This window comes from Lonchura striata, chromosome 20 (assembly GCF_050655825.1).
Source record: "Lonchura striata isolate lonStrDom1 chromosome 20, ASM5065582v1, whole genome shotgun sequence".
In the NCBI taxonomy this organism is placed as follows: domain Eukaryota; kingdom Metazoa; phylum Chordata; class Aves; order Passeriformes; family Estrildidae; genus Lonchura; species Lonchura striata.
In genome coordinates, this window is record NC_140722.1 from 12,905,437 (window position 1) to 12,922,072 (window position 16,636).

The 16,636-nt window shown below is 48.7% G+C and overlaps 1 protein-coding gene across 4 annotated transcripts in view; it reads left to right on the forward strand.

The window, feature by feature from the left end:
- Positions 1–16,636, forward strand: part of PMEPA1 (prostate transmembrane protein, androgen induced 1) — a 44,108-nt gene that overhangs the window by 5,510 nt on the left and 21,962 nt on the right. For 3 of the 4 annotated variants that reach the window (XM_085558289.1, XM_021553607.3, XM_031506558.3), the window contains exon 2: positions 10,041–10,079. The exons of the other annotated variant lie outside the window; for it this stretch is intronic. In XM_085558289.1, the coding sequence (XP_085414415.1) occupies positions 10,041–10,079 (39 nt within the window). The remainder of the gene's footprint in view (positions 1–10,040; positions 10,080–16,636) is intronic. 4 annotated transcript variants of the gene reach the window in all.

A 16,636-nucleotide genomic window follows, 5' to 3' on the forward strand; every position in this document is an offset into this window, starting at 1 on the left:
GAACTGGTTAATGAAGAAGTTGGTAAGCAGAGAAAGGACTTGTGGGATTTGGACTTTTTTGATTGTTGTTTTATTTTTTAAAGCAGATAAATTTCATCTGTAAGAATTTATCGTTCAAATCAGAGGATCTGGGGAGTTATTGAGAGTAAAGAGAGCTTTGATGATTTGGCAAGGAATACAGCTTCTAAGGCAGCACTTTGATCTGCATTTTAAATGCTTCTTTGTAATGACAGTTTCACAATTTCTTTTCTCATTTTGAGTCAGTTTTGCAGAGGTATGTTTTGAGAGAAAATAGTAACAGCACACATTATTCTTGTTGGCTTTGGAGCCAGCTAGAACTTGTAGTTCATCCCAGATCTTTTGGCTACTGTGGTAAATTTATGATTGCACCAAAAAGGAAATTAGTAAAGATGTTAAATATTATCAAAGCTTTGCAAATCTTTTGAAATCTCTCCGGTGTGAAAACTAAACTTGCATTAGCATTTCTGCTGTGGTGTGTTAAACAGTGTTTATCCAAGCATCCACCTAGTACTGCAGGATCCTGATTTAGCTATTTTTTCCCCTTCTGAAGGACACACTACTGTTTAGCACATGCATTCTTTTAGTTTTGCATTGCACCAGAAAGCTTGGCTCTAATGACTTGAGCTTTCTAAAGACAACCCCACTGGGAACTTTTTCCTTCCCTTCTATCTACAGCACCTCCTCAGATAAACTCTTGTTGGAGGGAGAAGGTTGTTGGTGCCTACATGTTCTTATACAAGAGAGCTTTTTGCATTAATTTATGTGTTATGGAGAAGAGTAAGAATTGAGAATGTTTATTAAGGTTTTAATTTAAATTTTTCCATAGCATCTTGAATCAGTTTGGGGAGAGGTTTATACATCTCTCTCATTGGAAATCAGCAGCCTCAAGCATGATGACAAATAATCAGGTTTTCCCAAATTGGTTTAGAGCTGTGTGGCAGCTCTCCTGGTGCTGGTTTTGGCCTCTTCTGGCTCTGATGAGCTGTACCAGGCTGGCAGCTCTCTGCTTGTGGAGCAGGTGTGTAAAACAGGGCACACATTTCATTTGCAAGGTAAATTCACCCAGGAAGTTGGGTCTTCAGTACATGCAAAAGGTACTGGTAGGCCTTAGATAAATAGAGCTGTGTGTACATTTGCCTTGCATCCCTCCCAGACTGTCAGTGACTGTGCTCAGTGGGGCGTTATCCCTGTTTTTGGATCTCTCTGGAACAGGGTGCTGATTTGAAGCATGTAGCCCTGAGACATGTCAGTCACCATCCCACTCAGAGATGGTACAACCAGGGCACTGTCTGTGTTCAGGCTCAGGTTGGCATTTACTCCACCTTCACTTTTAGGTTTTTTTTAACTAAATGCTGCTTTTTCAAGGTGTACAGAGAGGCAGCACTGCTAGAGGCTGTAATCCATCAGCGTCCCCTTTTTCTCCAGGTAGTCAGACTTGCCATTTCTCACTGGTGCAGGAGTAGGCTAATGCTCCACTTAGAAGAGGGTGTGTTTTTCACTGTGTGTGGTGTGTGTTAGCGTGTCCCAGACTGTGGTGTTACGTAAAGACACCTTGCACATCTTTGGAAACTTGCCTCACAAGTTGTCAGTGTTGGTGGATGTCCACAGTGCTTTCAAGTGGTTCACACATTTGTGCTTGGTATATTCAGTCTCGCACATCTCTTTAATAAAATGCCTCAGACTGGGTAATTTTGCACTTGCAGTATACATTCAAAAGCATGCAGTTAGAAAGCTTTTGCACATGGCAGTTCTCTGAACCATTCCTGAGACCCTGCTGAAGCCTGCAGAGCTGAGGGATTGTGTCTGTGATGGTTTGTGCTCTTCAGCAGGTGCAACAGGATTTCCCACATTTGCAAACTTGGCCCAAGCAACCCAGCAAAGCAGAATTTAGCCTTGGCAAATGAAAACTGATTAACCCCCAGGCCTGGAGCGTACCAAGGATGAAAAAAGTTACTGGCACAAAAATCAAGGCTACTTTTCAAAGAATATGTACAAGACATGGCTTGGGGATTTTTTTCCATCTCTTCATTCTGTCCAATATGTAAAGTAGCTGGTTTGTTACGCTAACCCCCTACAAATGATTGTCAGTAATAATTCTGTAAAACTGTGAATCAACTCTGCATGACTTTGTGCAAATAGACTGAGTAATTTCTTTGTTCTTTTCTTCTTACTTTGTAATTGGAGTCTGTAAAAGCCCAAAGGTTTGGTCTTGTGGAAAGCATGATTCATTTATTGGTGTCTGTGCCGACTAGTTATCTTTCAGTAATTCCAGAGTGCTGCTACAAGCCAAGAGTGATTCATACATGGCTAAGTGCACAAACAAATGGGGTCATGGCCATCTGCAGAAACTTTTCTAATCTATTTATGGTATCGGAGAAAGAAGTGGGTGTATTAAGGATGATGGAATAGGTGTCAATTACATTAGTGACTATAACTGGTTAAGTAATGCTCACCATTACTCAAAACCACATCTGCTCCTTGCTGAAGATCACAACAGCAGGTCCTGTTTAAATGTTAACGCTGGTCTGATAGGAGAGATGGATTGAGTGTCTAGCCTGCCTCCTGAGGAGCTCACCATCCTCACAGCCCTTCTGCCTTCACTGAGATTCAGACAGGGATCAGGAACTTGCACTGGGAATATTTGTCGTGGCAAACTCCGTCTCTGCTGTTGCAGACCATGGTCATCATAAGCTTTACACAGAATTTGGCCTTATACTTAACTTGTGTTGATGGTCAGGGTAGGGTTTATCATTGGCACACCAGGCAAAACAGCTGTGCAACATCTCACAGTGCTGGTCAAGTGGTCAGTTTTCCTTCCAAATGCATCTGTGGTGGTTTAAAATCTTGAGGGAAGATGACCAGCATCTTACAAGTTGGCCTTTCTCTACTTCTGTCCCTTTTCACTAATTATGATAAATTAATTATCCCCTTCTAATTCTGACAACAAAACATCCCTGGCTTCATCTGTGTCAGAATTGCTCTGGTCAGGTTTTAGGCTTTTGCTTTTAGGCTCCTGCCCTGCTCAGGGGTGGAGGAGCTGGGCCCAGGGCTGGAGATGGTTGTGAGGAAGAGAGTTTGAGATCAGCAGTAGGAAGCAGGAGGGCAAGGAGCACTGCAGAAGCCTCTGGTTGAGGGTCTCTGGTGGGCTCCCTCTGGACTCCTGAGTGCCAGAGTCTGCCTGCTCGTCAGCCTTGCACACTGCAGCTGCCTTTGCACCTGAGATAGGTGCATCCAGCCAGATCCTGCCCTTGCAGAGCGTGGAGTGGTGTCAGTGTGTTAGGACCATCCCATGTCAGCAGGATGGATGAGTGTTACTCATGATGAGATTTGGAAGTGGCCATGGCCTTGTCTCCCTGAGCCCTGGGCAGCCTGTACAGTCACTGCTCAGTTTGGTTTCAGAGGACTTGACTAGAGCACAGAGCTCACGGACTTCAATTTCTGTAAACTGAATTTAAGCATCAGCACTGGCCAAAAATATGGGAGAATTTGGCAATACATTGTTGTTGTCCTTTCACTGATGTTTTGAGCACTGTGTTCTGCTGCACCCTCCCTGCACGTGCTCCCATGAAGGGAGACAAGGCCTGGCTGACACCCTGAGTTCTCTGTGGAGGGGGAAGTGACCCAGACTTTTGCCCAAAGGACTGATGAGCCTCTCCTGATGTCTGAGCAGCTTTCTTCTCCTGCCCTTGCTTTACTTAAGTCAACAGATTGTGTAAGCCACATGCGAGATTTACCTGCAGGGCAAGTGGGAGAATAGCAGTGCCATTTGGATGAATTCCCAAGAGACATCTAACCACTGAGTGTTCAGACTCACATTTCTGAGCTGAGTCCTACAACAGTCCTGAGCCTGCTCGTCGCCTCTTCCACTCTTCCATCTGTGGCTTTGGCGGCCGAGGACGAGTCCCAGGGAATTTGCTGCTGGCTGGGCTCTGTGCTGAGCAAGCCTGGAAATTCTCCCCCTTAGTGGTTTCTGTTTAATGTTATGATTAATGTCGTTATTTCTTACGAAAACAAAAGATCCCCCCAAAGCAGAGCGTTTCCCACGGCGCTGAGGGTACATGGGGCTCACCCTTGGACCTGGCACTCTCCTCACGGGGTGAAACCCAAAGCTCAGCAGCTGAAATGACCCTGGTTGGGCTCGTCCTTGGTGCCTGTTCCTCACGGGGTGAAACCCACAGCTCAGCAGCTGAAATGACCCTGGTTGGGCTCGTCCTTGGTGCCTGTTCCTCACGGGGTGAAACCCAAAGCTCAGCAGCTGAAATGACCCTGGTTGGGCTCATCCTTGGTGCCTGTTCCTCACGGGGTGAAACCCAAAGCTCAGCAGCTGAAATGACCCTGGTTGGGCTCGTCCTTGGTGCCTGTTCCTCACGGGGTGAAACCCAAAGCTCAGCAGCTGAAATGACCCTGGTTGGGCTCGTCCTTGGTGCCTGTTCCTCACGGGGTGAAACCCAAAGCTCAGCAGCTGAAATGACCCTGGTTGGGCTCGTCCTTGGTGCCTGTTCCAGGCCTGAAACCAGGCTGCGTTCCCTTGTGCTCTTCACAGGTATTTGTGCAATGAGATCTCGAGACTCAGTGGCTGTTCTTGGCTGCAAGGGCTCGCTGAGGGCAGATGTCTTTCCTGGAGGGGCAAGTCCTGCTCTTTCTGTGTTGTTATCATTATTTCCACCATTATTCCGCTTTACCAAGGGTGGTCTCCTTGGCTTCAGTACCTCAGAGTAGCATATACAGATTAGTCTGTTCATCACTGAGCTCAGAAAGTACCTTGTCCTGCTAGGTGCTCTCTTTAGGACACTGAAGAAACAGCATGATTGATGGGCACTTGCTTCACACAATTCAGGGAAAATTTATCTTAAATTGCAATTATTTTCCACATAATAAGCAGGAATCTCATTTTTGTTGTTACAGTTACATTACTGTACTGGGACTTTGTCTGAATGGGAAGATGTGTCTTTGAATTCAGTGTTTCCAACTGCTCAGGCACACTCAAGGTGTGTAACATTTAATGATACTGATCACTGGTGTGTAATGCAATCAGCGTTTATGTTTCTCTAGTGTGACTTATTCATATACACACTGCACTTTCCTCAGCTTTTTCTGGGAATGCAGGTGCTGGCTGTCCTGTCAGCTGATGAGCCAGAGGTGGGCTCAAAAACAAGGAGAGAGGCAGAGGTCTCTGATGGGGGTCCTGTGTGAGGTGCAGAACAAACTGCAGGGTTACAAACACGTTCTAGCCTGCTGACAGCTTTTAATCCTCTTCATTCTCATGGGTTTTCTTGATAAATACACTTTTCAACCTCCACTGAGTTGGCATCCAGGCCTGAATTGTAAGGAACAATAAACATAATGGACAGACTCAATTTAATAGATTTCGCTATGAGCTTTTTATTAGTGCGGCTTTAAAAAAAAAAAAAAAAAGGAAGGAAAAAGAGATGAGTGCATTTATTTTCTTGAAGTGCAGAAAGCAGCTCTTTGAAATCCAAGGGAAGCGTGCCCGAGTGGGCTCAGTTCAGCTGGTGGCTGGGAATGAGGGAAGGATCCATCCTGCTGCGCAGCCTGCAGAGCGCCGGCCGGTCTGGAATGGGTTAACAGTGCGTGCAGATGTTCAGGAATTCCTCTTTTGACTTGACCGTGGGGTTTTGCTGCTCTTCAGAGCACAAGTGCACTCCAGTCACAGCAGGTTCATGGGTTTGGAGATGCCTTTCATCTCTCCTGTTCTTGCTGCATGCCCGGGAAGGGATCACACTGTATCTTGTTGCCATGTGTCTCCCTTGGTTGTGTTTCTAGAGATTTGCAGACCCACATAAAGCATCCATTAAATTAAGCAAAATGGCCTTTAGAAAGCTACGTTTCAAGTGGAAGAAATGCTTTATGTAACGTAGGGGTATGTGAGGGGACCTAAATACAAGCTTAAATTGGCTGTTACGAAAATAGGTATAATTGGGTTTTTGCACAGTGATTTTACAGCTTCTGAGTTTAATGTCCTGATGAAATCCTGCATCCAGTCCACGTGCGGCCGAGGAGATGGGGGTTGAGCAGCCTGAGTAATGGGGCTTGTTCTAGGAACAGCCTTGCCCTCGATTGCAAAACTGGACACGCCTGTAGTTTGCTGAGGCTCTGCTGTGTCTGAGAGGTGTCTGGAGTGAGGTGCTTCCCTCTCACCTGTGTTTGCCCTTCGGTCTCTCCCCTCACTGCCCGTGTCAGGGGAAGGGGCATCTCGGACCGTGGCTGTAACTGCTTGCAGGTGAACAATGCAGCTGTACCCTCCTGACTGGGCACCTGCCAAGAGCTGCAGCTTTGTTTTCCAGCCAGATCAATGCAGTTCGTTGAAGTCGTTGGGTAATTTAGTAGCTGGAGGCACCTCTGTGGGCTTGGCGTGAGAGCACTGCTTCACTTCCCCCCTCGGGAAGGCTGGGAAGGGTTTCCCTCTGAACCCAGGCTCCCCCAGCTGCATCCGGGCACAGGTGATGCTGTGGGGTCGTGGTCCAGCCATTCTGGGATCAGCAGCCTGGGGAAGTGGAGGATGTCACATTTTGGCCTTGCATCCTCATATTAATCTTTTCCTGTTTTAATATTTAAAGCCTTTCCGTTCTGATGTCTGGGGAGAGAGTATTGGCTCTCATGGGTAAAAACTGACACATCCTCTTTTGGAAAGCTCATCCCAAAACAGGTTTTCTTTGTAGAAATCAAGGTGCCTTCAAGTCCTGTTGGCAGAAATTGGAAGAATATTTTTTTTTATTTGGTCTATCTTCAATCATTTAGGCCTGAGAGCTGGTTTCCTTTCTAAGGAAGCTTACTAAGATCTTGCAAGGATGAAAAAAATCTGTTGCTTTCTTTGGAATCTCTTAGCCAAGGCATGGAGGAAAGCCTGGTACTGCGAGACAGGGTGGAAAAAGCTGAGATAGTATTTGCTGCTTCTTTGAAACTATCCTTTTTAATTGTCTAAACAGCATTTCAAAGAAAATCTCTGCTCTTCTCTATGTTCTTCCAGCATTATAATTCTATATAATCACTTTTCTTTCTCTAAAAGAATAGAGCATGATTTTTTTTTTTTTCAGAAGGGAGAAGGGATAAATTCCAGATGTTGCTGGGATACACTTTTTGCCTCTGTTTAATGTCTAGTGGCTTTCAGTAAATATGCAGCAAGAGGTGGGGCTGGTGTTTTTATTCCAGGACAAATCATCTACAACAAATCCCATCTGCTGGTGGGGGGAGAGCGTCTTTTGGGTGTGACCTGGTGGGGTTAGAGCTGATTCTGCCAGAGGCTGAGGCTGGCCCAGGTGCTCCTCTGGGGTCTTTGCCCTTGGTCACTCATGGTCTCCACGCTGCCTTTCCCACACCATTGCTGAGCTCCTGCTCTGTGGGCACAAGGGTCGGGTCCCTGGCATGGGAGTGGGCACTTCTGCTCCAAACTGGCACAGGGCATTTTTGGGAGCAGCTCTGCTCTGCAGGCAGCCCGGGCTGGGTTTTGCAGGACTCTCCTGGCAAGCCAAGCTTTTTCAGCCCAGCAAAGAACATCCGTGTGCCCTGCACCAGCGTGGGGCTGGATTCAGAAGCTGGGCTCTGCAGATGGGCAGCTCTTTTCCCTCCTTTCTTGCCTTTTCAGTGCATGCCATGCTCGTCCCTCCTCTGCAGCCTTGCAGGCTGAAGCAGCAGTGATTTTCCAGCATGTGTTGCACAGAGGCGTTGTGGGACCAACACGGCAGCTCCGTTCCCTGTTTCGTGTTTTCACCTGTTTAGGCAAAGCACATCCCTGCTTTGTTGGCAGCCTGTTGGGTTGCACAAACAGTGTAAGACAAAACCACGAGCAGGTGTTGGTCCAGCCAGGGTAATTACTGGTTCCATGCTGCTGCTGGTAGGCAGAGAGCCTGAGCCACCCTTCCCATGGAGCAGTCTGGCAGCGCTGCGGCTGCACAAGGGCTCCAGGCATGGCTCAGCCACTCCCTGGATCTCTTCCCTGCTGCTGATTGCATAAAAAAAATTTATGCATATAAGGAGGGAGGGAGGAGAGCTGAGGGTGGCTCTGGTCAGGTTTAAAGCACCGACTTTATGTGCCAATTCTCATTTGCATTTAAAAAGTTGGCAAATGCGTGGCTGAACCTAAAGGGAAGATGTGATGATGGGAGAGGCAGGCGTGCCAAGAGAGAGGGGAGAAGCAACATCCTAAAATCTTGCATGACTTCAGAGGGTTCAGGTTGGCTTCTCCCACATGTCCTAGACCATGGCCAAACATCTTGGATGAGACATGATGGGGAACACATGTGCACAGGGCATCACGCTGCATCACCTGGTCTGTGGAACAGGGAGGGGAGAGACATTGCTTTCTACCCTTTTGGAAAATGAGCCAGAGAAAAGCTGATCCTGATCCAGCCAGCTGCATGCATTCTCAACTTTTAAATTTCCTTTGGACTCCCACCCTTTTGGGTCTCCCAAGCCATTTTGGCATCCACTTTTTTCTCAGACTCTACATTTTAGTTTTGGGACTCCCACCCATTTTGGCCTCCAATCTTCTTCTGGCCTTTCACTCCTTTCCAGCCTCCCACCCCTTTCCAGGCTTTGTGCAGTGAGCTGGCTGAGCAGGAGGAGGAGGAGGAGGAGGTCCGAGCTTGTTGCCACACGTTGGTGTTTGGCTGGGCAGAATTCCTTTCTTTCCTTTCCTGTCACGCTCGGTGTCGGTGCCCGTTCCAGCGGGGTGGTGGTGCTGCTGCCCATGGGCCTGGAGGCTCAGGGCTGCCTGTGTGCATTCAGGTGACACCTCATGTTTGCCCTTTTGAACACCTGCATGTGAAGCATCTAAATCAGCCTGACTTCCCATCAGTGAGCCCAGCCTGCGACCCCTCGTTATTTAGCTGCTGCAGTAATGTACAGCGACTGTCTGATCCTTAATCTTTTCCTGGGATTAAAAAGTTGGTTTTCTCTGTCCTCCCAGGTGCATGGAAAGTAACTTTTTAAAGCTTTATTTGAGAGCAGTGATGTGCTCATGTATCCCCTGCTGTGTTGCTGCAGAGGCAGGCGCAGGGTGGGGAGCAGGCTGTGTGTCCGTGGCCCCAGCGCTGTGTCTGGCAGCATCTGCCTCCCTTGCTCTTGGGTTAAAGGCCACTCTTATAGGCCAGTAGGACTCCTTCCAATCAGACTGTACTAATTAGTACCAATTAACCATTATCAGTGACAGACAGTTCTTACAGGCTTCATCAAAGGGTCCTGTGTACACGTGTTTCTCTGGTGAACCTCCTGTGGGATGCAGAGCTCCCACCCGCCCAGAATGTGTCAGCTTGCCAGGCACTGGGGAGCATCCATGTCCTGTAATCCCTTCAGTGTTGCAGGCGGTCGCACACTGATGGGTGAGAGAGAAGTCATGAGTTGTCTTCTGTTGCAAACTTTTTGCTGCTTTGTTCTCCTCACTTGAAAATGCATCTGCTGGGCATTGCTCCTGGGGTGTTGTGCAAGATTTTGCTGTGGCTCTTCCTCTTCAGCGCTCCAGAGGCACTGCCCCCGCTGTGATCATGGGTGTCAGGAGACCCTGAGCTTTCACCAGGCTCAGAGGCATGTGGGGCTCAGCTCTGTGTGTTTGCAGAGGATACAGAACGTGATAAACAGCCCACCGGTGCCTTGAAGTGCAGAGTGCTGCCCTGGGCCATGGACAGGCAGTCTGGCGCTGTTGGATGTGGCAGGGAGGTCTCTGGGGTGGGCTGGGTGATCTCAGAAACTTTACAAACCTCTGTGAAACTCTGGCATTGCCATCAGGTGAGATCAGGAGAGCGTCCTGGGGAAGCAGGAGAGAGAGGAACGGGACCTTGGTGTGGAAATGTCTGGTGTGGGAAAAGCGCCTGGGGTCTTTAGCCAGGAGTGGTGGCACCTCTGGTGCTGCTGGCCCAGTGGAGATGGTGGGAGCAGGTTTCTGCTGGCCAGGGGAGCTCTGCCAGGATGAGCCCCAGGAGGGGAGCAGGGGTGTGTGTGCAGCCGCTCGGAGGTGGCTCCCATCACTGACGGATCCTTTCTGTTTTTCTTTCAAATGTCTCCAGGCACTGAATGTTTAGGTCGCACCTTTCCAGGTAAACTGGGTAAGTGAAGTATTTCAAGAGTTGCCAAGATCTAATTACGAAGGCTGATTGCATGATTGCAGCTGCTATGCTGTAAACACCCTGGTTCCTGCTCCACGGAATGGGTGGGACATTGCCTGGCCCCCAGAGCAGCAGGTACCTGCTCCTCTGCTGCAGGGGGGATGCAGTGGTGTCTGCAGAGGCTGACTGTGCAAACCTGCTGTTCTCTGTCTATCCATATCTGGCTGCGCTTTGGTAATCCTGGATGGGATTTTTTTTCTTCTGCTGTTCAGTGTAGAAGCAAGTTCAAAAGCTGAGTGGCATTTTAAGCACCAGTACTCTTTCATTTGTTTCTACTCTGGCAAACTGATGAGCAGTGCTACATTGAGGAAAGAGACTTTCACTCTGTTTTATGAAAGTAGTTGACATCCTGCACCTTTTAAGTCATGAGATGTGGGACTTCTGCTGAGTGTGGCCAGAGATGCACATGTTCAGCACAGACAAAACTGGGTGTTGGAAGCCCTGTTAAACCAGGCTCCTGGATTTGAGCTGAACCCGTTTGCAAAAAACCCTTTAAAAAGACACTGCTATAATGTTGATGGGTTTGTCTCTCAGTTCAGAATTGAGTTTATAACAGCACCTCAAAACTGAGGTGTCTTTGCTCAAATGTGGTGTCCCAAGCCTGCTGAAGAAGAACCAGCTAAATAAATTGTTAACAAGTGGCGAATGAATGATTTTAATAAATGGCAAATCAATTGCTATAGAGCCTGGAAAGTCAATAGAACTTATGACCTTGGCTTATAACCACACTCGGATCCTTAACATGCTTATAATGCCTACAAATCATTCATTAGGCTTTTATCAATCATCAATTAGTAAAAGTCATAATCTAAAATAAGAAGAAAAAAAATTTATTTCAGTTCCTTTATTTTGAGCCTGGTGGCACAATTTGGTTGCACAGCAGGATAGCCCTTGCTTATGCAAAAAAGCTGTGAGACACCACGGGTCCCCCAGCAGCGTTATCCTGGCACAGACATCAGGCAGGGGAGCCACGGGATCCTGAGGCTGGGATCAGCCCCAGGGCTGGGACACTCACACCAGCCCGTAGGGAAACTGTCCTGCAGCAGTCAATGGTTTATTTACATTTATTTTATATTAATGCCTTAAGATCCCAGCAGATCAGGCGGGCAGGGGTAGCTGTGGTGTCCCAGTGCTCTGAGCAGCTGCTCGGGGCATTTTTGCTCCAGCAAAAGGCGTTTGGCTGTTGCTCCATGGTTGTAAAACTCACACCCGTTTTCTTGTGCTGTGATTTGGGAAAGCGTGTGAGTGGGGATGTGTTGGAGCTGTGCTGCTCTTCCTGCTTTCCCTGGTCTTCCCATTTTTTGTGTGTGTGTTTGTGCCTCGGGGAGGGAGGCAGAGATGCAAGTGAAAACATGCGGTTTTCTTAGAATATAAATAACAGAAAATTAAGTATAATTTTTGTTTGTTGTAGAGTCATTCCCTGCAGTCTCCAGTTGTTTGCTCCTTTGCTGCACCCCTGTAGTCTTGGGGTTTTTTTTCATCTTACCAGATGGATACTATTTGGAGTGTGCTGCAGGACACTTCAGCGATCTTGCTGCGGGGTTAATTGTGCGCCCGGCGAAGAGCTGTGCTTGCAGACATCAGTGCATGCCCGGGCTTCTGAAAGCCTGGCCTGCCAGACGGGGCTGCCTCTATCAGACGCTTTTTGCCTCGCCTTTGTTGTCTGGGTCCTTGTCTGCAGCTCCAGCCTGGGCCGGCATTCCCAGACATCGCCACCTCCACCGCCCGTCCTCCCCAGCATCCTGGTGCTGCCTGCAGAGCCAGAACCCCAGGGGGAGATGCCCCTGCCCATCCCGGAGAGATGCCCCTGCCCATCCCGGAGAGATGCCCCTGCCCATCCCAGAGAGATGCCCCTGCCCATCCCTGTGCCACCTGGGATAAAGCCCTGCACGTGGTGGGTCAGAACACCAAACCTGGGCAGGGAGCAGCACTACCTTTGGTTTTCACTGGGCTTTTTTTCCTGGGTTTTTAAGGTATTCCACCATCTCTTTGATAATTCCTGGATGTCTGTGGTGTGGAAGTCAGGCTCTTGGATTCCTCTAAATGACTTGTGGAGCAGTTTGGTTGAGCTGCAGCCGCTGCCCTGATCTGTACGCTGGGGCATGGTCAGGCACCACTGTGTCCCCTCCATGGGGAGTAAAAGAAGAGGTGCTGCAGTTTCTGGTGGATTTTGAGTTAGCTGTCCTGCTTCTGACAGAGGGTGGCTTGGAAATGGGTACAGAGGGGAAGGAGAGAATGCCCTCAACAAATGGCTATTCATCTTATTTAGGAGGAGGTGCATTCCTTGAACTCTGTAAAATCAAAGGGCAGGTGGAGGGTTTCCACCAAGCAAAATTCACGTAGCTAAACATGTAAGTACATGAAAATGTGTGATTTCTTAAAAGTTTGGGTGAATTCTGGGAGAAGCTGGGTCATGCTCTGCATTCACTGCAGTGCTCCCCTGTGAAAATGCCAATGTGCACCATTCTTTATTTTATTGTTGTGGGTTTGGGCATTTTGTTATATTAGTCTTAAATGCGTTTGTTTCCATAGCTGCGCACTGCTGATAAAAATCCCAGTGTGGGATCTCTCATTCTCCCTGTGCATGTGCACCAAAAATAAATGCCAGGCAGTTGTCAGGAGATGAGCTGCTGCCATAGCAGGTGCCAGGCTGTGAGGAAGGTCTGGCTGGACCCTGCTGAGGCTGCGGGTGTGTGGCATCTTGCCATGGTGCCACCATCCACTGTCCTGCCACAGCTCCTGGCTCTGTTGGTGCCTCAGTAGTCCCAGGGACCTGGAGCACCTGGGGAAGGAGTTGACACTGGACTAGTGATGTCTTGGAGATGGGGTAGGAAGAAACAGAGGGAAGGGGAGAAGAAAGTCCTTGTCCCTTTTTGTTGTGTAAGGTGTGGATGAAGTGTGCTGATGAAGGATCGGCATCTGGTGGCTACCAGGGTACTGAAACTCCTCTCGTGCTCTGAATTCACTGTATTCACCATCATCTGTTTGTAAATCACCTCTCATCAGAAGGAGGTGGGGATTTAATAGCTGTTTAAAGGATCTCAGTTGCTGGGTCTGGTTTTGCTTGGTCTCAGGCTGTAACTCCAGAGCTGGCAGAAGGAGGGGGGGGTGGTTCCCTGCAGCTGCCTGAGGTGGCTGCTGGCTGTGCCCAAAGTTGCCCATTCCTTGTGGAGCGGTGCCACTGGGCCAGTGAGTGTCACTGATGCCCAGGGTGGCACCACACCACTGCCACCGTGGTTTTACACCTGTACAGCTGGGCTGGAGCACATCTTCCAGGTATTTACTTTTCCTGCAGGAATAGTGAAAGGTTTTGTTTTGCCCAGAGTTCTGATCTGTGGTTCCCAGGTTTGCCTGCAGCCCCACTCTGTGCTGGGTGTGCTCGGGGCAGCTGCTGTCCCTGCTGCCTGTGCTGGCATGGTCAGGGCATGGCCAGGGTGTGGGATCACCCCAAAACCTTATCCCGAGGGCACATGGGAGTGGATGGCCGGGAGTGCTTCTCCTCACTGCTCTGCCAGGGGTGTCCTTAACCCCCCCGGATGCTCTTTCTCCTTTAATGCATCTTTTTAAGTAGTGGGTAAGTGTTTTCTTTCTGGCAGAGATGAACAAGGGATTTTAATAGGACTTTTATTTTCTCTTCATGCAGTTCCCTGGCAGTAACCTGCCGTTAGCTCCAGCATTTATTTAGGGTATTTATATTTTCATATGTGGGGAAGCCAAGGGGTTTGATCAGGGTCGCACAAGAAATGTATTTTAAAGCTGGGTCTTCGGGCTTTTTTTGAATGTTGACCTGACCTCTAGGCTTGGCAGAGAGGGAACATCTTGGTTTGTCCCCTTTTAACTGAGCCACGCAGCGAAAGCAGAAAATAAAGAAGCATATATTTCATTTTTGCTCCTTCTTGTTGGCAATCCGCGCAGGGCTGGACTCGCAGGATGAGGAGCGCGAGGATGCTGTGTGCACGGGAGGCAGAGGCAAACCCGGGGCTGGGAATGCGATGGGTTCCTTGGCGTGCAGGGCTTGCAGCAGCGCGGGCAGGGGCGGCGGCCGCCGGGGCCGGTGCCGGGGCTGCGCGCCCTGCCCGCGGCCGCTCCGCCCGCAGCCGCGGAGCCCGCCCCGCCGCCGAGCCGCAGCACAATGCTGCCTTCACTCCACGGCAGACTGCAGGTCTAGACGCTGTCCCTGCCTTTTGTTGTCGGGGTCACAGGTTAGGGAGCGTTCCCAGCTCCGTTTCCCTCCGCTGATCGGGGATCGCTCCCCGCGCGGAGTGCTGCGCCCCTCCGGAGGGAGTCACCCCGCTCCCCGAACACGCTCAGATTTAAATTATCGTGGCAGCTCCCAGAGAGAAATGTGCTTTTGAAAGGCAGCCGGGATCACCCCCCACTCCAGTTCTTGCCGGCACAGATGCTCAGCTGACACCAGCTAAATAGAAACCTTTTAGCTCTTGCCAGTAAGTCTGGAGCAAGCTGCCAAAAAGCATCGAGGACCAAGACACAAAACGAAGTCAGGCCTGAGCGAAGTACTTGCAAACGAAGGATGGAACTGATGTCTCTTGATTTTTAGCACGAGGTGCTTCAGTCTCGGGTTTTTGGGTTTTTTTTTCCTAAATACAATGGTGGCATTTTAAATGTTTTCAGCAGATACAAAGCAAGTAAGTCCCCTAGCAACAAAGGGAAGGTTTTTCCCTTAGTGCGGGGAAGCATTTGTGAAATTTTCCTTCCCCCTTAAAGACAAGTTTGGCTGAAGGAGACATTTTTAGTGGCTTTTGGACATATTTAGAGATGGGGTTTGAAGCTGTGATGTTGCCCCTGCCCCAGCCCACCCTTGTCAGCTTTGCCTTGGCCAGGAGGTGCCTCTGGGTTCCCACCCCTTGTCTGGAGGAGGGAGGTGCACAGGAGGAAATGGTTTGATAAAGAAGTTGGGAACAACTTTTTTTCTTCTTCCTGGCAAGAAGACATAACAAAAAATTGGCAGGTTCATGCTTTTTAATATTGAATTAAAATCTATTAAATAGTCACAGAGAGCCAAAACCTGAAATTGCTGTTAGGCACTACTCTTGGTGAAGTGAAATGCTTCTGGATCTGGCTCATTTCTGAATTTTGTGTGTGTGTGTTTGTATCATGTGCGAAGAATGAGTCTATGAAGCTCAGATAGAGGTTTTAAATAGAAATAATGCTGGCAGCTCTTTCTCTCTGAATCCAGGGCTATTATGTGTCTGGCTCTTGCCAACATGAATTGCTGAGGAAGTTCATGTGAACTCCCTGGCTGATTTGACAGCTGCGCAGCCTTGGTGGGTTCGAAGCCCAGGCACTGCTGAGCAGAAGTGATGACATTTTTTGGTGTTTCTTCCTTTCAGAGGGTGAGGATGGACCAAGGGAGCCTGTTTCCCACCCCAGTCCTGGCACAGACAGGGATGGGCATGTTGAGCAGTGGTGGCCCAACTTTTTACCCAAAGCTTTATCTGTGGTCCCAGATGCTTCCACTCTCAGGGGAATGTCACGGATTTGTGGGGGACATGGTGGGGACACAGGCCATCCCACTGGCAGTGGTGGAGACCACAGAGCCTCTAAACCTGCCCCTGTTGCCCCAGTGGGAATCCTCATGCACCTGTGTGCAGTGGGAGCAGTTTGGGGTTAATTCCTCTGCAAACCCGCAGTGCAGCGAATGATGCTGCTTGTACGGGGCGTGGGGGGAAGTAATGTTAAATTAAACTCTCCGTAAGGGAAGAAAAGCATCCAGCCCCATTCTTTACTGCTCATTTTAGTAATTTCTTCCAGATAACCTACACATCTGTGTCAGTGCAATTAAAGCAGAAATTCTGTCTAATGAACAGTTGTAGCCCTTGGGCTATTGCGGAATGAACAATGAAGTTGGAAACAGTCTTATTAAAATAATAATTAAGAAACAAGGGTTGGGAGACAGAGGGAGGTGCAGATGAGGTGGTGGTGGGATGTTATAGGGTGAGGAGCAGAGAAGAACTGAATTCAGGCTGGTTCTGGACTTCCAGGGGTGACTCCCACCGTGACCCTCCCCTGGGCACAGGGTCATGCCATGTCCCAGCAAAGCAGTCCCAGGCCAGGCTGCACTGGCATGGGAGTGTTGGCCTGGGGTGGCTGTGGCCTGGCCCCGGCCTGTTCAGCAGATAAGTGATTTTGCCTGTGTATTTTATTTTGAGGTTTTCTTGTTCTTCAACAATTCATAAAGCTCAGAAAGGAATAAGAGTGTTTCTTGTGTTAGACAGGATTATATTTTGTTGTTTTTGTTTTTTTTTTTTTTCCAGAAAAACATACTTTCCCAGTAAAAAAACCAACACTGCATACCCACATTGTTTTTACTTTCTTTTCTTTTTTGCATTCCTGAGGACTGGGACTGAGCAGGCTTAACTGTGTCAGTGATGGGGACTGGGCAGTTTTTCTCATGTGATACAGTTTATTATTTTGTTTCTAAGTAAATAAAAACAAAAAATTCCTTTTCAGTGTTGTTAACCCTTGGGGTTATAATA